The following is a 24,081-nucleotide window of genomic DNA, read 5'->3' on the forward strand; positions in this document are numbered from 1 at the left end:
TCAGAAAGATAAGCACTTAATTTCTTAATTCAGGTTGTTAAACAACACTCTGCTCCTTATAGGAAACACGGCCAGCCACGAGTTTTTTCCCCACTTCCTAACATTCCAGTTTAACTGCACTGCACTATTTCAACCTTAGATAAGAGCTCAAAAATGCAAAGTCTGAACAAGGCACATACAACTTTCCAGATTCCTTCTTGTGTCCGTATGCATTTGTGGAGCCGTGCTGTCTCCCGAGCCCAAGCTGAAGAATACTCCTGTTGTGCAGAGGCTCATCTGTTGCATGGGCAGAACCTGCTCTCAGTAGCATTGCTGCTTCTGGGGTCATGGTCTCCTCCTAGGAAAGACAACGCTTGGTACTAGCGTAACTTCTCCCGGCTCCACACCAAAGTGAACCACACCAGTCAAAGCGAAGGCTGTGTTTGTTCAGTGATTGTTCCACCCGCATCCAGTATGGCCATTTGTCTTACGACGAGTCACCTCCACTAAGATTCTCCTTAACACGGGCACGGAGCATTTGCTATTTCCTAAGTAAGCATTGTTCATCTTCTACTCCATTTGAGACGCAGGGCTGTGTGCTCTCTTAAGTCTATCATTCGCTCCTTTTTCTTCATCTCTTCACTGGCACAATCAGAGGACAGTTCATCCTCCTTACTTCTTGTGAAGACTCACGTCCAGGTCACTGTAAGGTTTCTTGCCCTCTAATACCTTGATCCAAATTCAATTTATTAGGATAAAATAATGGTGAGGTAAAGGAAAGTTCTCACTGCTTGGACTCGAATGGACCATTTTGTTGGTTCTGTGCATTTTCTGAATGGCAAGTGAATGAAAGTCACCTGCTTCCTGTAGCTCATTTGACAGCCAACTGCATCACATTAAAAGGGCAGGTTTACATACTAACAAGGTCACTAGTTAAAAACTCAACCCCTGCTCAGACACATTATGATCAAGTGAGCGCCTCTGCAAACAGGAAGGACAATTAAAGAACCATTAACTAGTCAGAAGAGAGCTGCCTCCTCTTAGCACCTGCTGCTTCAAAAATAGCGTATTACAAGCAACTCAACACATGCAACCAGGCCATTTTAAAACAAGATATGCACAGTGTATCTGACCTCCTGTAAATAAATTCCCTTCAAAAAGTCCAACATCGGGCATGGGAGGTCTATCACGGTGACATACAGCTTCCACGTAACAATGCCAAGAGAGTGAATCCCCCCTTTGTATCATTCCAAGGTATTCCTGTGGTTTTTTAGAAATGTTCTACTGAATAGATGAATAAAAGGCACTTCTAAGAGCAGAATTAAGATACATTTATAGTAACATCTTCCCCCACGTCTCTCTATTCATACAACACTGTGACAGAGATTTGCTGCTGCTGCTGCATTTTATTTCCTTCTTGAATTTTACTGGTGTAATTCCAATGGTCAAACTGCGTCTTCTAGAGACAAGAGCACTGCTTCTCAGCGGATAGAAAAGACGTCTCACAGGCTGGCTAGTACTATAAATACCAGTAGAAGCAGAGAAGTACAGGCTCACCAGCTAAAATCTGCTTCCCTGCCTCTCATGCACTGGCTAGTCAACCGGAATCGCTAGAGTATCTGCAGTACAAGGTAAAAAGCTAGTTAACACAAGCACAACTTCAACCTGTCTTTAAAAGAAAGCCGTTAGAGGATCAGAGGATGTTATCTGTGAACAACTGAAAATACACAGCTATCAGCAGGGCCGCTCACTACTGGCACATCACTGGTACTGCTTTAAAGGAAAAAAAAAATATTACAGGCAGGTGCTTCAGTCTCCTCTGCATGTTCTGCAGTCTATCAAATCACCTTGGGAGAAAAGAGTGAGAGGAATGGAGGGGAGGGTATCAGCTCAGGTAAGTAAGGGTCTGGTAAATTGGAGCTGAGTAAAAACACGAACCCCACAGAGGCTGAACTGAGTGAAGGGGCAGGCGCTCCAGGGCACAAGCACTTTCAGCAACCAGAACTGCACACTGTGCGTGAGGGTGTGCGGCTCAGGTTCAGCTGCAGAACAGCTGCTCTCGTTATTGGTTTTACAAAAATATTAGCAGTCTGTTGGTAACAAACAACTGGAGGAATTCAGTGCTGCCCGCTACAGACTCCTCAGATTAGCGCTTATTAAAAATTAATAAAATGGTTTATTTTATATATACATATGTTCCAAAAAAATTTATACAGTTAAAATATCAAATTAGTGATCTGGTAACAATACTGTTCAAAATAATCTCTTTTGTATGAACATTAAAATACACGTTTTTAAAAGCGTTTCCTTTTAGTGCTTCCAAAGCACAGCGTGTGCCAAGGCCACCTGAAGAATCTCCGTCCTCCTCACAGGATGAAAGAGAACTGAAGTCGGGGACCTGGGAAGCCTCAGGTGCACTTTCATAATGTCTGCAGACAAAACAGAAGAGAGTCTGAGGTAGATTGTTTAGTGACCATCAGGTGGTAACAGTCACAGGGCTGTCTTTAGCTTTCATTAACACAATAGCAGTTTCTTTACTCTCAATCTACACTGAATCTCAAGTTTAAAGGCATGGCTAGCAGTTCTTGGGAACAAGACCCTTGTCTCTGTGGTGGCAACATGCAATTTTACCAGTGCAGGTGTTTCTGGGAGGGTTTTTTTTGGGAACACACGGGCTCTCTCCACGATGCAGACAGTGTGTACATTTGACAGTGCCCCATTTTAGTGCAACCTGCTGCCTACAGCACGTAAATGTCTAATGACAGCGTTCAAATGAGTAAATTCTCATCACCTGCAGGAGGGGCAGCAATGGTTATTTTCTTCAGCCTGTTGAGCAAATAGCACCCTCCACAGGAAAAAAGCCACACCTTTCATAGCAAATCCTTAAGGTTATAGCCCAGCTTCTGCCGATAGAGGTTCGTAAAGTTAAAGCTCCACTGCTTCTTCTCAGACTGTGACAGTAAAATCACTTGACTGCCAAGATGGTGAGGGCAGCAGCTACATCCTCTTCCACTCTTCTGCGGCACAGCAAACTCACTCCTGGTCCGTATTCGTCTGGCCGGTACATTATTATCTACTGTTGACGTGATTAACTCTGTTGGGTAGGCTGTTGAACTCTAGCTCCTCTAGTATTCTCTCTAAGTGTTGTATTAAGACCCGTTTTTTAAACCTAAAGGAAGAGAGGGAGAGCAATTTCATTTTTTTTTGCAAAAATACAGTTGAACAACTCAAGACTATTCAGCCACGACAAATCTCGCTCCCAGAGGTTCTCTGTTTCCAGTATGGAAGAGCTTGCTTTATTTCCGGCATTACAATGACCAGAAAATTCAATTAAATACAGCCACCCTCCTGCAAACCACCCAAGTTTTGGGGTGGTCTTCAAGAACAACCCATCTCTCTATTTCACATTTAAACTTTGGGTAACGGCCATTTACTCCACAAAAATATAACGGTAGTTTGACCACTAAAAAGACTCTAATAATTGAAATATGTCAAAAAGGAAAACAGAAAGTACTAGTACTAGAAAAGTTTATGAATTACTGTCATGATTCTAAATTAACGTTTATTTTACAACTCCGAGTCATTTATATCCATACAAACCTGGCTGCTTCCTTTATAGCAAATTCAACGAAATACTTCTGAATTTCCACAGGCCCTTGCACCTCCTCAAGGAGAGAGAAAATTTTTTCGTAATCTAAAAAAGACAAAAATCCACCCATGTATTAAAAATGTGCCTTGTAAATGTATTTTCAATAAAGTTGAACAGCCAAGAGAAAAAAACAAAGCTCCGTGTTTTCATACTTCTGTGTACGGCAATACATCTAAGGCAAAAAAAAAAAAAAGCCCACATTAGCTTCGTGCACAGAAAGCAGGTGGTGCCAATAATTTGGAGTGCTACAGATGATCCAGTATTCAAATGTGGCACCACAGAATGAGGTTCTCTTAAAGAGAAATGCAGAAAATTCAGCCTCAGTAGAGAAGCCTCGTGTCTCCATGAATACAGTGCCACCACGAGCAGTTAATATGCACAAAGGGCCACCAAGCCCTGGTTCATCCTACAGCTGTCATTTCTGAAAGCTGAGGTGAGGACTAGTTCTCTCAGAAGGACAAATTATCAAGTCTTAGAGCGAGCACAATTAATAGGACTCTCTTACACATACAAAGTAAATATAAAACAATGGACAAGACGTATAAAAGTAGAGAAAGAAAACAAAAAAGTATCATTTCAGTGTTTTCCACAGTTGAACACAGTTTATGGTGCTGGAACTGCTCAGAGATACAGCAGGCACAGAGAAGACGTACGGTACTGCAAATACATGTACATATTTAACCCACTACTGTTCAGTTCTTCCTTTGATAACCCCCTGAACTCTGCAGCAAGATGGGCAACTCATACTGAACACAGCGCTATTTTACTCCACATCATCATTTGGTAAAAGATTAGATGAGCCCACTTTGCAAAACAGGAAGCAAAGGCCCAAGTAGGGAGTTTTAAAACATCTTAAAAATTAAGTACAGATGCAGCATAAAAGTGGCTTCATCTCTCAACAGCCTCAGTCTGCCACAAAGATTCTACGCCTCAACAAAATACTAAGTTTTGGGAAAGTAATGTAAGATCAGAAAAACGTACGAGTTAAGATTACGCCATTAGAGTAACTATGGGCACTTGACAATGTATTAGAAAAATATTCAGTAGCATGATTTGTAGAAATAATTCACTCGGACACAGACCCACACAAAAGACATCTGCCATTTAGGTAAAAAAGAAAGATTACACCTGTGGCAGATCCTACAGCACACACATCAGCTGAACTCTCAGGTTGGTGTTTTGGGTTTGATCCTGTATACAGGCACAGGCAAAACACGTAACAAAGGCTGAGGAGGGAAGTTACTTTTCCTCACTAGATTTTAAATTTTGAGAGGGGTGTGGGGTGTTATCAAACCTTCTAAGAAAAGAAGAAAAAAGTACTTTTTGGTTTCTTAAGGGTTTCCAAGTGTGTTCCACCACTAATGTGTTATGATTCCCTTTCAAACATATCCCAAGATGCACCCTTGTAGCCACATGCACCTTTGCTCTCCAAAGGAAGTTCAGATGGAACACAGAGCAACAAAGTACACTATGCATCTGCAAGGGGCAATGCAGCCTGAGGCCAAGCCTATCCAGTCTCATTAGATCACTGGTAACAAAAGCAAAACCTCTGAGAGACACTTTCACAGGGTACCTCTTACACCAGTTAACCTACGTTCAAAGGCAAACAAGGTCACTTGGCACTGAACTTCTCAGGCACTGCTGACTAAAAGTCAACTCACCTGCCCAGCATGTAAGAACTTTCTTCCTTTTTTGTCCCTCCATTGCTTATGTGCAAGTAATCAGAAATGATTCAAAATCTAAAGTTGTGTGTATACTGAAAACAGCTCATTTCAAGGAAAAAAAGTCTCTCTGCTACCATGTACGATACAGTAATTAAAATTAAAAAAAACTTACTTCTTCCAGGTTTGCGCACCTCCTTCATCACTTTGATTTTGATGTCTGCATTGTTTCCCTCCAGCATCGTCGGTGTTATTTTAAATGAATTTGGCACAGATTCAGAAGTAGACTCTGTCGCCCGCTTTTGGTCATCTCCAGTCACACTGTAATTTAGAGGCCCTCGAACAAGCGCGTTGCTACCAGGTTTATGATCCAACCCATCTTCACTTAAACAATTGAATTCAACAGGTAGAGAGTCTAAATCGTTGGGTAACATTTCATCCTCTCCCATAGCAGCTGGAACCGAAGGAGCCATTGGCACAGGTAAGCCATCAATTTGCTTTTCCAGTGACTGACAGTTCTCTGCTTTCTTTTCCCCGTTGCCATCTTGGACAATACTGTTATTGGCATCTATAAATTAAAAATACGTATCTCACTATTGCATAACTGCAACAAGAAAAAAACCCAGAAGGGAACACTTCTTTATCCTTTCTTGTTTGGAGTGTTGTGATCTGACGGTGCTGGACAACATTCCTATACTTTTATTCAACCTTTGATGTGGCCAAGGGAGTATTTACTTCCCTTTGGACTGTTACCATCTTGTATCACTAACACAAAGCCACCATTTTCAATATTTCTACTGCAGTACTATGATTTCTAAGTAAATTAATATTTTACCTTTCCCTTCCCTATCACAGACTACACAACTGAGAACTAGAAGCTGATCTGAACCTTTGCTACCTCCAAACCCCCTTGGCAAAAGGCTTCAGTATTTTTTTTTATATATATTTAATAAAATTATTTTTTTTCCAGACTTCATTAGCTGTAGCAGCAGCCTTTTTCTCTAGGCCAAAAAAGCAGCTCAGTCCTAATTACCACTAAAGCACACATGCATGCCGATATACCCTTTTGAATCAACTCAGAAAGCACACAGACTTGGTTGGTTTGTTGGTTTTGGTGGTTTTTTTTGGTTTGTTTTTTGTTTTACACCCAAATATTCGCACATGTGACCAAGCAGGCTCCCTCACTGCAACTCAACGTACCTTTATTTGCTGGGATGCCTTTGAGGTTCAGATACGATGGTGATCCAGAAGCAGACGGTGGCCCTTTCCCACCAACATGGTTCGTTACAACAGGTGGCGACTGTGGCCGTCTCAACAGGGGTGACATACTACGCCTTCTCTTTAGAGATGCTGGAGTATTGAGTTCTCCAGGACGCTTAATCTTATTCTGAGGCCCAGCGACAAATTCATCTGCTTCGTCGATCATCATACCCTGAAAAGAAAGAAAGAAAAGATTTTTTCAAAAGCAGTACAAAACAGAAATGGTTTCATTGATTCACCGATGGTGTAAGTCCCTCTATGTTAAAATTAAGGTGGCTTTCTAAACACTTCACAGGTCTCAGATCAGATACTTAATGTACACCATAACCAGAAAGACCAGTGCCACTCTGGTGCCACTCATCAGCATGATTCTTCACACATTTTCCTTGGATCACATGAAAGACATCGCTCTTTTCTGCATGTGAAAGAAGAGCTACACAGGTTAAAAACATAACTGCAGTTGCTGGAGAGAAATCCTACTCTCCAACTATTCCAAATCACATTAAATATAAAGACAGCGTTGCTCTCCCTACCTTCTTGTCCTGTTTAAACGGATTGCCAAAAGTATGAAGTCTTTTTGGTTGATCCGGGTCAATCTCCCGAAGGGGTGAAGGCATCATCTTCAGGTATTCCTGATAATTTCCCATTTGAGCCACAGGAACGCTATGAAGGCAGTCTGCCACAGAACATGAGATCTTAAGTTGGTCTGCTACCTTAAAACTAAGGCAATACAAACTTCACACACTTCAACTGCAAGCATTAGCATTTAAGAACTAGGACTGACTAAGTCTTTTCAGTATGGAGGAAGAGCTGAAGACTACAATTTTGGAAATAAGGCTGGTGAGAGTCAAACTTAACTGGTGGAAGAAGAATGAAGAATAAGCAAGTTTGATCTCCATGTTAACAACTGCATCTTTAGATCACCAGCCCCTAACAAAGGTAAAACAAAATAATCCCCACTCTGCTTTAAGCCACCATTACTATTAAAAACCACGTCTACTGAACTTTATTGTACGGGGAAGCTCTCCCAAGAAACATTTTCAAAATTCAAAGCAAGCATAAAATCTTGCAGGACAGAAGGTGAAAAATTCCTTATTTCTCCTTCAGAGTCAAGAAGGGGACAATGACCAACTCAACAATGATGCAAGGCCCACTTCAGCCCCCACATCCAGGACAGAAAACACTAATTCAGTGAATAAAGAAACCTAGTGGCTACTTACCCTCATCCTGCCCCGAGATAAGCCTGTGTGTTTTCAGAAGATTGGTTCTCATTCTAGTTAGCTGGTCTAGAAGACTGTGACGAGGAATATCATATGCATTTCTGAACGCCTGTGGCTTAAGATCCTAGTTTTATAACAAAACAACCTTCAGTTAACCCATCGGTTCTCACGCACAGAGAAATTCCTCTATGAACTGTAATAACATTAACTATTAAAAAAACTATTCTGAAGTAACTTTAGAGCTTCCGAACTGGATACACCAAACTCAGTGACTGTCTTTCCAACAAGACCTTATTCAGCATTAGCACTCAGCTCTGTTAAAATTAAGCATGTTAATCCCTGGATGAACACTACTAGCTGTCTTTAGCAGAGAATGTCACTCAAAACACAGTAATCCTTTGTTACTGCCATGGGATTTTCAAACAGTATCCCAAAAGCAAGTCCAAAAACTTGCATTTGCTCTTCTATTTATGCCTATGCTGCACTCTTCACGATTCAGTGAAAAGCACATACTTCCTTCTTTTACACAAAGTCTGCAAAAGTTGCCCATCTATAACAGATCAGATCAATTGCTTAACCATGCAAGATCACTGCGCCGTTTACCTTGTTTAACAGTCCTATGTGGAAGCCAGCAAATTCTTTAACATTCATTTCCGCCAGTCTCAGTGGAGATTCCCCTGTGATGCCTTGCAGCAGTTGCTTAAAATCCCTACTGTGTACCAAGGAGAGGCCACTGGAGTGGTTTTTCACTTTTATTCCAATTTCTTGTGGAACTTTCTTACCCACTGAACCTATTATCCGTTCCGACTCTATTTTTGTCTAAAATGGAATCACACCATGAGTTAAAGAATCAGCAGGCATTACAGATTTCCAGTATAAAACACACAGTACATTAACAGCATAAAACTATAAATTTAGTCCCCAATTACTCAACAAATGGGAGAACTACCTACCCAGGGATATGTTGGATTAGAGAGATTAGATTTCATGTAGAAAGAAATCCTATCGTGCTAGCATATGAAAAAAAAAATATTTAGCCAGCGTATCTAAATTTATGCGCCAGTCTGAACACCCTTAATTTTGCTGGAAGTCTCATGACTTTATTTTGTGTCCCTGATGAATCATCTTTAAAGGTAAAGAATAAAGATAATGGAAGGTGGGATGCCTTAGGTCACTGTAACGTTGCATCTAAAGCATTATTATTCAGATAGAGTAACATAATTCCAGTTTTCGTTTTTGAAAAAACCTAAGAACTAAGGTTTGCACTACATGTTTGCAACAAGGTAAGGAGAAAAGTCATAAAGGACATTCGCTTCATCAGTAAGTTTCTAAAAACATATTACTTCCCCAATTAGCACAGATGTCTCATTATAGCTAGAGGTAATTTTACTGTATTAAGCTTTAACTGTATTCAAAGTAAGACCCACTTAATACCTCCAAAAAACCCCAACCAACCAAAACCCAGGGTGATCGCAACCCACTTCCCCCAGATCTCATCCTCTGCAGGGTTTGCTTCATTATCTGTGGGAAATTCTGAATTTAAGGACAGGAATTCTGGAATTACTTGTCCCTATACAGATGCCTATAATGCATCCAATGTACTCAAACTGTTTCATGTGCTGAGAATGCCTGTGAACACCACAGTATCCATCTCAAGCCATTCCAACTCCATATTGCAGATTAATACAAATTTGCATATTAAGTTATCAAAATACAACAGGAAGCTTTATGTCTAACAGATGCTTAGCCATTCAGAAGCTTTTGGAATGTACTTTGTGCCTTCTTTAAGGCAGAGGATTTTTTCTTCGTAATTTTAAAGGCTGCGCTGCTTCCCCACTGACTTTTAGTTATTGAACTATGGTTGCAAGAACCACTTGTGCTAAGGAGGCACGGCTTTCAGACAGTTACACCTGAAATGGCATTCTCGACAAAGAGAAAAAGGTACGTGAGACTATTTCCCACCAGGTCACACTTAATATATAGCACAGACTTGACCTGAAGGGAAGAGGAGGTCAGATATAAAGCTTGCCCTGTGGACAAGAACATCCACTTTTTTCAACATACACAGTGCCGAGGCACACATGGAAATAAATATGAGACTGAGAGCAAGCCTCTGGCTTCAGCTGTGAAGAACAATGGCAACAGCAGTCATAAACTCAATCAGTTTCAATCTTTGGAGTTTAAAGGTTTAGTGGATACTTAAAGTGTAGCTGAAGAGGTCTCCTTCACACTCCCCTCCACCACTTACAGAAGGCACAATCACTGGCTACAGAATCGCTCTGTATCCATCTGTATTTGTGGTGGAAATGCTCAGTCTTCAATTATAATATATGCTGTACACCCATACGAACTCCCACAGGGATTAAAGGCTTCATAATGAGATTACCACAAACTAAATAATCAACGCACTTCTAATTGCAAAGGTTTTATCAATACTACCTGTTGGCTGAGTTTTTTAAGGTAAGAGATAACACTGTAACTAAGTCCACAATCTAAATTATCTGATATCAGATTTGGAGCTCCCATCATCCTTAGGGCTTTCTTTAATGGCTATAAGGAAAACAAAATACAAAATAGTAAGAGAATAAGTCTTTAAAAAAAAAATTTATAAGATCAATTACAGGAAGCTAAGGCACAGGGATTCGTGCTCTAGCTTTTCCACTTTTGGCCACTAAAATTCAAGTCTATTCAGGTAACATGTGACGTGAGTTTGGTAAGCTAGCTAGCTCGCAATGGACATTATGCCACATTACCAAGACACCACGCGATGTGGTGCCACTGGCAATTTCCACTCGAAGGCTCAGTACCAGAATAGCCGGGATGATGCAAGTCCACATTGAGGTGCATTGTCCAAGCTACGTGCAAAAGGTGACATGGTATCTCCCCCCACCCCTTATCTGGCCCAGCCAGCATTCACTTCCCAAGTTCTAGCATTTCACTCACATTAATAAGGCAAATGCGGATTTGTTTGTTTATCAAGTTACAAAAATAATGCCAGATTTGGGTTCTCTGAACAATCTAAAAGTACTTTAGATCAAAGCTTATTTAATATTTAATCAACAGAAAATATATTTAATACTTTTACATAGTTACTATTACTCAATATTACTAGAAATTTATTAAAAATGTTTGACCTGATCTACATACCTCTGCAAAGCAAAATGTTTACTATCTAAAATGTCATCATAATTACGTAAACAAAATTTACTAGGAAGAGGTATGATGCACAGGCCTCTGGTCACGCCAGCCGTTATACCCAGGAGAATGAAACGGGAGAAGGAACATACCAGTAAGTAGTAAGGAGGCATTGTTTTTAAGTAGTTGTCAAAAGCCTGTCGCCACTTCAGATTTGGCTTAAGTTTGTGAACCTTAAACAAGTCATCTGCAAAAATGAAAACAACAAAAGGAAGTTTCATTTATGTAGTTCCAGACCATCAGCATTATCCAAAATTCAGTGTGCCAACTTTCCTCCCCCTTTCTTCTCCCTCCACCCATCTCCCAACGGGCCTTCCCCACAAAAACTGTTCTTAACTTCAGGCTTGAAGGATTCTGAATCCCCAATCCTAGCTGGACAATCCAGAACACGTCCTTGTTACAGGCAAACTTACAAGGTACGCCAGACTGAAACACTGCACACAACTACTAGAAGCATGGAAGGTGCAAGAGATCCACCTGTTCAGAGTTACACCTCCCCTGCCTCTCTCTTCCATCATCGGGGACTCCCTGTACTGACCAAACCAAACAATATTAATTTGGTTCGACTTACACTTTCAGACCAGCCCTTTTGTTCAACCTGGATGATGAATTCTGGTCTCCAATAAAAATATTCTTGGGTATCAAAGGGAAAGGAAAAAAAAATATGAGAAGCAGGGAATCTTTCTGGTCAGGTTTGCTGGACTCTGCAGACAACAGCAGAGAAGGGGTGTGCCTCCAGCCACACTGCCTGCCTCCTGCCAGAGCTGCAAACTCCCACAGATACAGACAAGAGACAACCACCAGCTACAAAAACTGCTGCCCTTTCAAAGAGAGGCAGCCAGACAGATTATTTCCCTTGGAGACTGCTTTAGAAACACCTTGCTTGCACTAGAGGTGCACATATTGCCGTTTAGGAATCACTGAGTTGAAGCACATACCTACTTGCCATGCACACTATAAACCATACAGTGATCTCTAAACATCAAAAAAACCCCCCACATTATCCTGAAATGTATCATTTGAAATAAAGGATTATCAATCAAAATCAAGTTTCTCCTTAACCTGCTGGCAAAGCGAGGCTAATGGAAGGACTGGAGAAAGGGATGTCCAAAAATTAATTGGGGAGAGCTGCAGGAGACGGAGATGCACAGAAGAAGGTGTGCAAAAGACAGATGCAGCAAGGAAATTGTTTTCTCCAGACTGAGCTTTCATGAAGATGTATTTGGAGAAGGAAATTTGACTTGCAGAGTACTACGCACAAATCGAACAGATGTTAAGATGTGATTTGCCAAGTTGTCATAGTCAAACCACACTTAATTACAGGTATTTTCCAATCTACACAAATTCTGCATCACATATAAAAACCACACTACAGATGCTAATCGTCCTCTTTCCTGGCCTGAAGGAAGTGGGGCAGCGTTTCAGAGGACAAGTTAGAACTCCATTAAATTCTCAATATACCACATGCTTAGCACTATTATCCACAAGAACTTGTGATGATACCATGACATATGGCAAATATAAAATAACATCCATTCTAATCTTATAAGTCTATTAGCTTTTTGCAGCAAAATGGAAGTTAAACCACATCCCTCACTCCAAATTAAAAATGAAAAAGAAAAAACATTAAAATGTAACATGTTTGGTATCAGAGCATGGCCTAACATTTTAAAGGCTATGAGCTGGTGATGAGTGCAGCTTGAATCTTAAACCCCTTATCAGCACTTGATTGCTGTCTCACTTTCTGCACTGTGAAAGCTGTACCAGTGCACAACCCTGCAGCTCGACTGCACAGCCACTCTAAAATGGCAGAGGTTCTCAGTGCTCAGCTAGCTATGGTTTGCAATCCACAGCATCACTGCACTCTGAGAAGCCAAATGCAAAAGCACCTCCCTGCTTATTGCTACCCTAGTAAAAAGTTCTCAAATCTAAGCAGAGCTTCCTCAAAGCTTTGTCTATTCAAAATGAGAGCCTCCCCACAGCAAGCACTTGCTGCAGGAACTTCTACCCTCTAAAAGGAAGACAGTCATGTTCATAAATGCAGCCACAAGTTTCAAAGAGAACATCACCATCCACATCTTACCTGCCTCTATCATGAGTTTGAGACATACGCTGTCAGCAGACTGCAACCCAGGCACTTGAAATGTACTTTTTCCCCTGTGCCGCGGGCTGCACGTAATCATTTATAGAAACGAGCAAACAAATTGTAACCCAGTTAACTCTGTCTTTCACAGATTAAATCCCAAACTTTTGTTGTCTGAAAGTATTGAAAAACCCTTTCATAAATCAGTTTTGATCCAACCTATTAATTTTCAGATACTACACTGTACAGTCCACTTAATGCAGAATTCTTTTTAATTCTAAATTCAGAGGAAGCTAAAAGCACTGATTAATTGGGAATGTGGTATCAAGAACCAAAGCAACAATTCGAGACATCAGGTAAAACCACAGGCAGGCCAGTTAATTTAAAACTGTGTTGTGAAGTCTTTATCCACTTCAGATTAACGTACAAAACACCTTAAGTGTGACAAACAGGATACTGACACACATCTTTAATACCCAGCACTACATAAGGGCACTCGATGCACTTTCAAGCTCAGTAAAAAAGAACATGAGAGAGAGAATGGTCAGCAGGTAATGACAGTAGTTCAGCTGGAGCCTAATTACAAGAACAGTTCACGTGGCAACAGTGGAGTTGTGAGTGACAGCTGCACCACACAACCCATAGGAAAAACTCACTTTAAAAAAAGAGATCATCACTCACATCCAATTCCACCTGAGCTTGTACACCACGATTCCCTGTCGATTCCTGTAATCCTCTGAGCTTTCTAATGCCTCTGCACTAACAGATGTACTCCTTTGTTGAAAAGCAATAGAGACTCGTGATTTACACACAGGGAAAGCAGTAGCCTTCCCTGCATGCACTCTAGTCAAACATCAGGAGCTACAATGTAAAATAGCATCCACCATTTAAAATGTGATTATGGCACTCTCTTTCCATCAGCACAAAATGTTTGGCTCTCCCTCCCAGCGCCGCAGCTTGCTATGTCTGCATCTGTGAGAAAGACAGCCCCTCGTTTCCAAAATATACAATTCTTACTTGTGGGTTCTCTCAAGGATGCTGTAAAAGCACCAAAGGAAATTGTTCGTGTTGCAGTCCTTCATGGGCAGACATTTTCTGAATGCTCATCCTTCTGCATATTTAGACCCACAGAGAAAGGATATTAAGCACCTCCTCAAGATACTTTCACCACGGTTGTTCCTGCTGACACTCACACCGAATAATAACTCCTATTGCCCAGCACTGCCTGCTTCCCTCCAAGGCAGCTAAGATCAGCCACGGAAACATCTTAGGCAAGGCAGGAGCATCAGAAGCACCCCTTCGCTAAGCCCTCTAACCCCTCAATTGACTTCTATTTTATGAACTTGGCCGTACAGTTGTTTTTAAACAGAAGGCTATCTGAAGCACAATAGCTTTGCTAGGATCAGATAAAGGCAGTGATCCTTCCAGAGGAAATTTCTGTAATCCACTGGCCAAAACTATTCAGCATGAAAGTATGTCAGCATCTGTCTGTGAGAAGTTCTGCATTCAGACGTTCTGCCTCGCACTGCACAAAAAGAAGACAAGAACTGCAAGCCAGCTTCTCGGTTCTCAAAGCCAACGGCCAGCCCAAATTAGTCATGACGCCTCTCCAGCCTTTCCTCTGAGAGCAAACAGCAGCTGCTCAGCTGCAGCAGGATATCCCACAAGGACTGTCTTACCTCCGTGGAAGATCTAGAGACCACAATTTTTGTGCATTAAGACAGACACAGATGGAGGGTTTAAAAACAAACAACCCCTCCCTACCTAAAGAGACAGGGTGTCGGGATTTTTTAAAACACCTACAAATAATTTAACAGGTATGATGCTTATCATCTTGATCATCTTCTGTACTGCTAAGCAGAAAAGGGGCCAGACCTGCTTTTGTATCATATATATATTCCACAGAACTTAATTCCACCTTAGAGACCAAGGATAAACAAAGCCCTGGAATGAGATCTGAAGGTAACACTTTGCGTATGTGTTTGTGTTAACAATATGGAATGCACAATATTTGCGTTCCAGAGAAAACATCCGCTTTATAAACCAGGCAATATGGAAGCTCTGCATTTTCTTCAGAAATTTTAGACATGGGAATACCAGATGAGTAAACACCAGAACAGCGTTACACATATTGAAAAATGCCTTTTTCCAAAGAGCAGGAAGAGCTTTACGCCCCTGCAAAAAAGGCAGGGGGGAAGACAAGAGCTGCTAGGGAAGACAGAGCAGGACTGCAAATGTCAACATCAAAATGAATAGGGAAATTCATTTAGCATCAGTGATGGTTTTCAGTTGGTGGATCTGCTGCAGTAATTCAATAGCCATAAACTCACAGAAACTCTTATTTAGTCTAGAAGCATCCTACTTGTACACTTTGGGATAATTATTAGGCTACACGGATGGCTATATAAGACACGTTCAGAATATCAGCAAGCATAAATTTCTTTTTTTGGTCATGACCAGGAAAATGAAAAGGCATTCCTGAACTGTTCTGGTAGTTCTCAAGAAATGAATGGGAAAATTCTGTGTAAGGCAGTAAGAGTCAATGTTAATTCTCTTGACCTCCACTGTTTTTCTTGATCTCCACTGTTACTCTGTATCACTAAATACCAAGAAAAATCAGAACAAAAAAAAGCCTTACAGCATCTGCAACTAAAAAGGTTAGTAGCACCCAGCAAACTCTTCTCTCTGCCATCACCCTCTGTGCCAGAACCCTAATAGCCACAGTTATTGTGGCAGTTATTCACACAGCATCTTTTCATACCGTCTTTCCTGTAGAAAGTAATTTCATTGTGGGAGTGAAAAAAAACACCAGTCCTTTGGGCAGGGAAGAAATGCAGACTGTTTCACTGCTCGATTCCTTCTCACTGCTCTAAACTGCATCAGGGAACTCCCTCTTCCCAACACCCATGACAAATACTGCATCTGATCTTCCAGTAAAAAATTAGCTGCTACAAGAGCAACTGCAAAACCTGGACACACCATACCCTAAATGAGGGAAAAGAATGGAGGTTGAAGCTTACTCCAGGTTAAGGAAGAGGCTATGTGTCTAGGAGGTGAACAGCATCAAACATGCACTGGAAGCAGGTAGCTCTCCTCCTCTGCTGGAGAGAAAAAAAGGGAGAGGGGGTATGAAAATCCTCTCCTCCCAAATTACGTTCAAAGAGTTTGCAACATTCTCTACTCTCTGTTCTCCATTATTTTATCATGTCTCAAACTAAGGCAGAACACCAACCATTATTGTTTGTTTTTTTTTTTTTCTCTGAAGTAGCTGCATTCGCAGTCCAATGTAAATTTAGTACCTACCTAACAACGGAAGTAAAACAGGATAGTTGTAAGGCATCACAAAGAGGTTTACACAGGTTAAAGTAGTGCTTGCTTTTAAATACCCAAACGGATAGCCAAGTTCGCTGTATTTTCCACTGCTACTCACAAATACCTGATAAAGAATAAGAGACATCACTCGTTAGAATATAAAAAATATTAAGCATGGGGTATTTAAAAATTAAAACCAACCCAAATCCAATTGCATTAAGACAGGAAGTTATCGATAACAGCCAAGTTTGAAGTTGCACACCACGGGATAAGCATGCACTTACATTCTCCAGTCACAAAACTGAAACATGCAACATTTAGTGTGGAAATGCTCTTTGCAGTATAATCTTCAGAGATTTAGTGAAACCATTTTGAAGTTTCTTCAAATTATTTAAAATAGGTTGGGGACACCTGTTGAAGTTATGTTAAAAACCCATCTATTTGCAATTAGTCTCCTGACTGATAAAGTAGTAAGACTAAAATTTAAAATGCTGATAAAAAAAACTAACACTTTTTAAGAATAGGTATTTATCAAAAAACCCCAAATATTCAAGAAATGTCTTTTAAAAATGTCAGTGCCAACATTCTTAACATTGATTCCTTTTTTTCCCCAAGGTATATGTATGGATAGGGGTTCTAACTTTGGAAAGCAATACATGCAAACGATTACTTTTAACAGGATAAAGATGGTAACATTCTTACCGGCACAGTCAAAATTACCCACATCTAACCAAAAATAGCTTTCCTAAAAAAAAGTAAACCTTGCAGTAAAAAGGAAGTGTTTTTCCTGTGTATTTTCAAAGCATAAGGAACAGGGTTTGTTACATGGTTTCTATGGCAATGAGTCTATTTCTCTAGTTTGTAAGGGTCTCTGGTACACAGCAGGGAGAACAACAAATGCAGTTTTTGAAAACAGAATTACAATAACTTCAACTAACATACCGATGAATGCTGAAAGGACAGTTTTGAAATTAGTTTATTAAAGTAACTTCAGTTTGTCTTCTGAATGTGTGAGTTATATTTTCAGTTAAGTTGTAACATTTATTAGGGAAATAGAAATATCAAAGAGACATCTCCAAACCCATCCCTCCAGCTAACGCATCATACTAAGCAAAATCTGGCTGTACATATTGAGCTGTTCTTAAGAATACCATCAAGAAGGGAACTGCAAACCTTATTTAATAGGGGATGCAGAAATAAGTCACTCATCCAAAAAGAAGGAGCACACAACAAAGGATTCCAGCAACGCAACTTTGACCTCTTCAAGGCCACTCTGGTCAATAAGACCAACAGCTTCCATTCAATTCCCATTAGCAGCTTCAACATCTTGTGGAAATTACTTGCAGCTGTTGAGTAGGTAACATGATGGAAACTAGTGCTAGGTTTTCCATGTAAGCAAATGGAAGCCTACAGAGAATTTCAGTTTAGCCAAAAATGGAACCTGTGGGACACGCTTCTTTGAGATGGACCCAAAACCAGAATGAAATGAGATTACAAAGCCTGTAGAGGAAACATTCGTTATGACTCCTGGTAATTCTATTAGAAAGGAGGTAACTGAAACCTTGACACGTTTCCTCTCATCAGCAGCAGAGTCTGCAACCAGACCCCAGTTTCCCAGGCTTACAAAGGCTGAAGTACTTTAGGACACCCATTATGTTCCTAGAATCAATAAAGGGCAAATACCTGCCAGCAGGTATGGGGAGACTTCCGTTCCAAGATGTACTGCGTTAAGGGTGAAGGCTCAAGCTCATACTTGTCAAAAGGAAGCTTGTCTATCACCATCGGTTCACAATCAACACAGGAGAACCTCACAACAGGGTGTGCTGTGCGCGGAGGCTGAAAAGAACGGGAAAAGCCATGTCAGTTGCCTAGTATTTACAGTAAACAAATAAATTCTCCTAAAAAGATTCAAATGTGTATTTTACCATCCTATAAGCTTAAACTCTCCATTTCTACCATTTCCTTTAAAAGGGAAGAAGATACAAGCTCCCACAATAGATTGCGCAATTCTCTAACTTTAAAAAGCCATACACGGACATACAGACCAAAAGAAAAACATGGTTAATATTCAACTATTTCTCTTGATATTTAAAAGCTTCCATGCTGATCCACCTGTAGTGTCCAAGACAGGCTTAAAGAAAAAAACTTCAACTCTGCTTCTCAGCTTGATGTTCACAGAATTAGATGTGAAACAGCTCTCTTTGCAAAGGATATTGCAAGATATTCCCTGTAAAGTCTGGTTATTTTAAGCACTTAAGCACTTGCCAAGTACAGGAACAGAACATGCCTAACAAGACAGGTATTTAGAAAGGCTAGGAAGTCATGTCAAATGCATGATCAGTGCAATAAGAAAAAAAAAAATCAGAGATGAATGCTGGTTTCCCCTCATTTTCTGAACAGTGTAACTCTACTATTTCAGTTTTAATTCCTCCTGCTAATGAAAGGAGGAGTCCATAAATGAAGTAACGCTAACAGACAAAACAGAGCTGATTTTCTATCAAAAACAAATACTCCCTTTTCCATATAAATGCATTTTATAAAGTTTTGAATAAAATTTCATAGGTTCAACATGGTTTGTGGTATGTGAAGTAATTCAGAGTTAGATTTTATAACCTTCTAAAAAGTATTTACCAAATTAACTAACCTCATACACAAAGTAAACCTTCCAGATGTAAAAAACATCCAGTATATAGTATCTACCTAGGATTACACCAGTTTGCATTAAAATAGTTTTAATTATCCTTTTAAAGCAAAGTCAGATCATATTAATAAACAGAAAGTAAAAAAACAACTTTATTGTTCATTTTCAGTCTGTTTCATTAGGTATAGAATCTTTTTTTCAGTACTTATTTTACTTACCAGTGTTGGTGAATTCTGATCAGGCCAAAAAGATTCTGGGATTGGCCAATGCCCAACAGGAACACCAGTTTTAGGGTTAGGCCGTACATATATGAGTTTATGACAACTATGCCACGGTTGAGAAGCAAATGAATTGATGGGCCTGGACGAATCAACAAGTCCATCTAAAATTCAAACAAAGCAAAATAACAGCAAAAAGAAAATAAAAAAGCTTCAAGTAGTTGTGTCCCAGCAAAATTTCTGCATTAGCAACCAATAAAGTGTTTCATTACATTCGTTTCAGAGACATACAGATGTTTCACATCAATGGCTGATAATACACCAAAATGTAGAACAGCATCATCTGAGAAACAATGATAACGCGTGCCTGCATCTACCCTCTGCTCCTGTGCCATAGCCTTCAGACAACGAGCGCAGCGAGGCAAGCTCATACATTACAGAATGGGCTATTTTCTTAAACTTGGTGCTTTGACATGGATTCAACAGGCAACAGCAAGCTGATCCTTATTCGTTCTGCTGCACCGGTGATGACTGACAATCTGCAGGTACAGTCTTTCTATATGGGATGCAAAGCTCTCCGACTGATGCTGCCACTACCGGAAACTGGAAGCGGAGAATGGTTTCACAAAGTCAGAAGCATCTTGCAGGAGCAGCTTTTGTCACATTTTTAATTAGTAAGCATTCACAGACCACTCAAATCCCACTCTCTACTCGAAACACCAGTGATTTCCACCAGTCCACTGCACAGGGTACGAGCACAGGCTCCCTTCATACCAAGAATTAAAATATACAGAAAACTAAGCACTGAAATTACTCCAGAGATGTTTAAGTGTACAAATACACTGGTCTTGGATTTAACTATTTTAAAACTAAGTTTTCACAACACTATAATTCAAACTTTACTACTTCTTGCAAACATTCACTTCCTTCAGAGCCCCAAAAAGAGGCAAGAAAGGAGTGCCAGAAGAGCTGGCAAGCAGGGAGATCTCCATACGAGCACGTGCAAACATATGGCATCATTTAACTTACAAAGGATCAAATTAACTCTTGTAAAAATATAACAAAGACTAAACACAAATAAACATAAAACTACACAAAAAGAACGGCCTGTCCACCACAATTTGGGGCACTCAAAGATAACAGAGTGGTATTGCTGAAGCACATAAGCCTTACAGTTTAATCGCTTTTTTAGAATGCAATGAGCATTTGACGCATCCTGTACGCTACAGTGAAAAGCTAGTAGGAAGGACATCAAACACACTCCAGGACATTCGCACACACACATGAAACATTTCTTCTTGAACATTAGGGGAAAAAAAAAACAGTTACCATACCTTCTCCAACAGGAGCTGGATCTGGTCCTGACTTTTCAAAGTTAATAACAACTCCACTTTGGACTTTTTGAACTAGAGATTCTAAACATTGATTCAACATTCTTTGTGTCCGAACGCAGTAAGAACGACCTATGCAAGAGAAATCACATCGGGAGAAGAAAGTTTTGAGTAATCTTAATTAAGGAAGATGTTTTATTGCATCAGTGACACTGCCAAGATTTGGGATTTTATCCAAACAGCAACACACTCTGTACAAGTTCATGTAAAAGGCAAAACACTTTTCAAATGCAATACAACCAAGGGAGAGGGAAACCCATCAACCTGCTGAGCTTTTACTCATCGGCAAAAGAGGACTTAAAGGCTAAATCAGGCTGGTCCACGGCCAAGTTCATTAACACCCTTAAGAACATCTGTTTTCACAGGTCTATGCAATCTACCTGCTTTTGTCAATCCAAACCTTACCAACTTTATACCTATAAACCCCCAAACTTCCCCCTCCCACATATTTTCTTCAAGCACCAATTAAAAAAAATTCTGATGAACATCTCAAGGAACAGGCTCCAGAATTAATTATTTTAAGATTTAGCTTATTAGCCCTCAGCAGAATTAACATCTCAATAATAACCTGTCCCACTCAATTCAAGATTTAAGTAATAAAACTCATGACTGAGCAAAGCCAACCTCTGGAAGGACAAGAGAAATTTTCCAGTCCCTTCTACTGGTGCATTAAGAAAATTCTCCTGCATCTAGAAGATCTGAATATTGTTTTATTTTAAGGTTCTCCTCTGCTACTACTAGCCAATCTCAAAAACCACCACCCAGATTCACATGGACACAGAGTAACTCAGACGGAGAAAATAGCAAGAGAAGTTGAGGCAGAGCAAAAGAAATAGTTTAAGGCAAATACCAAATGTGAACCAATGATCCGAAGCAAACTAACATCCAGTTACCTCCTGTAACTTCACACATCTGTGTAATAGCAGATTCATCAGTAGGCACACTCCCAAGCTGCTCTGGTTCAGCAGATGCAGCTCCTGGCAAACGCAACACTAGAGCAAACAGCCTTTGATCCCAACGAAATGGTTCTTTGGTTAGCTCGCTTCCAGGCAAGGGAGAATTCAAAGGAAGATGAAGCTGGTAAAGAAAGATTTAAGAATATTTTCAAGTATCTGACAAACCAATACTCAAATTTGCTCATTACACTGTAAGGGACTCCATTTCTCTCCTATCAACTAATTTATCTGAAGTTATAGTCTGAAAACCCACATGAAGTATGAATCCACGGGCTGGGCTATGACAGCATCACTAGCTCCTGTTCAGTGTTATAAGGAGGCTGATGAAGCAGAAATACTATTAGCAGGAAAAAACAATTAATATTAATCTCAGCATAGTGCCAACTTGCAAGATTGTAACTTGAAAGAATTTAATGCATGTTTACCTCCTCTTGAACTCCAGCCGTGTTTGTCAGTTTGTTTCCATCTGTGATAGTAATCAAAATAGATGGTTCCAAGAAGAATGGATTCCTTCCCTAGAGACAAAAGCACAGGAATGCTAAGAGTAACCTTAACACTCAATTACAGGCTTATATATGGTGGGATGGATACTATGACTGGAGTGTTGGGACTGAGGAACACAGACTGTTTAGGAAGGACAGGCAGGGGAGAGGAGAAGTGAGTGTTGCCCAACCTGTAAATTGAGCTCTCCTACAAGCCCAACCTTTCCTCTTCCAAACCTTTTTCTTCACTCACTCGTGGCCCGCTTTCTTCACTGTGAGTTCCCAAGCAACCCCCCTCTGCTCTGCTCCTTTGCTGGCTTTAAGGAATCCCCCCTTCTCCGAACACATGGAAGGACAGGGATCTTTTGGAACAAGTCCAGAGGAAGGCACAAAGACCATCTGAGAGCTGGGGCACCTCCCATATGAGGACAGGCTGAGAGAGCTGGGGTTGTTTGTCCTGGAGAAGAGGCTCCGGGGAGACCTTAGAGCAGCCTCCAGTACTGAAAGGGGGCCCACAGGAAAGCTGGGAAAGGGTCTTCAGCGGGGGGACAGGGATAAGGACAAGGGGGGAACAGTTTTGACCTGAGAGGGAAATTGAGATGAGATCCTAGGAAGAAATGTTTTTACTGTGAGGGTGGTGAGACCCTGGCCCAGGTTGCCCAGAGAAGTAGTGGCTGCCCCATCCTTGGAAGTGTCCAAGGGCAGGACGGATTGGGCTCGGAGCACCCTAGTCTGTAGGAGGTGTCCCTGTCCATGGCAGGCAGGGTGGAACTGGATGGGCATCAAAGTCCCTTCTGACTCAAAGCATTCTATGATTTTTGTCATTGTAAAAGGAACAGCAAGACGAGTGCTCTTTCAAAATAATCCTGTAATTTTCTTTCAAGAGTTGTGGAGCTGTTCAGAACGACGCAAGAGCTGCTGCTCTGTGCATTCACATGCATTCACTAAAGATTTAGGATGACTGGCTGTTTCCCCCAGTAATAGCACAAAACTCCTCGAGCCCACAAAAGCAGAAAATAAGACAGACAGCTCAGAACTTCATGACAACAGTGGGGAAAAAACCCAGAGTCCTTTTAAATGGACTTTTCAAGTGTGAGAGAGGGGAAGTCAAGACATGAATCACAGACAACATAAAACAGCAAAGCAGATTTGCTGCCTTCCATCCTACATACTCCCAGCGAGCAACTGTGTATCTACAGTCAGGGTCATTTATATCACTGCTTTCTTTGCAGTTCAATAAGGAAAAAAAGTGCTAGTATAGTCCAGGATATGTTCAGTAGATGTAATAAAAAGAAGAAGGGAAAAAAAAAAGTTAAGTTCAAATTTTAACACGCAGCTATCCAACATTTAAAAACAAAATCAAGAGCAAAACCAAATGAGAATCACCAAATCCCCTCCCCCACTTTCAAAAAACAATTTCAAAAAACACAGAAAAATAAAAGATAGATTTGTTACCTGTCCATAGTTGTCTATTCCAGACACTAATCTATTGAGATTTAACAAGTCAAACGATGACCTGAGTGCCTGACCAAGAGTAGTTAGTCCTGAAGCCTGAAGATTTTTCAGTTCATTCATAAACGTTGCATGATTTTCCTTCCATCCAGCCTATTACATAAAACAAAAAAAGCCTTTTAGTTATTTCCACAACAAACTGCAATCAACTACATGTTGTCTTTTATCTCACTTCCCCCCAAGCATTTACATGCTACACACACCTAATCCATGTATGCACAACTTGGTGTAAAACATACAGTTAAGCCCACAATGGAAGACGCGCAAAACATAGGCACTGTCAAGCACTTGAAAAAATTTACAAATACCCAGTTCTTGCCCATGAAAACTGCTGTAGAGGCGATAGAAGTATTTGGATTAAGCATGTGAATATTTTATTAGAAGAAACTGTCAGATTTGGAAATCAAATGCAGCTCCCAAAGTAAGAGCAACAATAAAACAAACATACAAGCAGCATAATATTGCTGTTTCCTCAGAGGCACCCATCTTCCTTGCATCCTTTCTTTCCTTTCAGCACCCATT

General features: G+C 40.5%; 1 protein-coding gene across 6 annotated transcripts in view; it reads right to left on the bottom strand.

Annotated features, from left to right (window-relative positions):
* Window positions 1-1,625: 1,625 nt before the first annotated feature.
* Window positions 1,626-24,081, bottom strand: part of LOC104060685 (integrator complex subunit 6-like) — a 41,392-nt gene continuing 18,936 nt past the window's right edge. The window contains exons 3-19 of one of the 6 annotated variants that reach the window (XR_008451399.1): window positions 23,503-23,652; window positions 21,991-22,080; window positions 21,503-21,686; window positions 20,553-20,681; window positions 19,219-19,382; window positions 18,043-18,195; window positions 16,351-16,483; window positions 11,057-11,151; window positions 10,209-10,319; window positions 8,373-8,588; window positions 7,770-7,893; window positions 7,083-7,225; window positions 6,490-6,721; window positions 5,465-5,857; window positions 3,580-3,673; window positions 2,771-3,148; window positions 1,627-2,408 (exon numbers count right to left, since the gene is read on the bottom strand). Coding sequence is in view for 4 of the 6 variants with exons in the window: in XM_054075412.1 (XP_053931387.1) it covers window positions 3,049-3,148; window positions 3,580-3,673; window positions 5,465-5,857; window positions 6,490-6,721; window positions 7,083-7,225; window positions 7,770-7,893; window positions 8,373-8,588; window positions 10,209-10,319; window positions 11,057-11,151; window positions 16,351-16,483; window positions 18,043-18,195; window positions 19,219-19,382; window positions 20,553-20,681; window positions 21,503-21,686; window positions 21,991-22,080; window positions 23,503-23,652 (2,511 nt within the window). In the remaining 2 variants the exon portion in view is untranslated. Of the gene's footprint in view, window positions 3,149-3,579; window positions 3,674-5,464; window positions 5,858-6,489; window positions 6,722-7,082; window positions 7,226-7,769; window positions 7,894-8,372; window positions 8,589-10,208; window positions 10,320-11,056; window positions 11,152-16,067; window positions 16,149-16,350; window positions 16,484-18,042; window positions 18,196-19,218; window positions 19,383-20,552; window positions 20,682-21,502; window positions 21,687-21,990; window positions 22,081-23,502; window positions 23,653-24,081 lie in introns of those variants that run through there. The other 5 variants (XR_008451400.1, XM_054075412.1, XM_054075413.1 and 2 more) reach the window with 5 other exon arrangements.

The sequence above is a fragment of the Cuculus canorus genome, chromosome 10, assembly GCF_017976375.1.
Source record: "Cuculus canorus isolate bCucCan1 chromosome 10, bCucCan1.pri, whole genome shotgun sequence".
Taxonomy (NCBI): domain Eukaryota; kingdom Metazoa; phylum Chordata; class Aves; order Cuculiformes; family Cuculidae; genus Cuculus; species Cuculus canorus.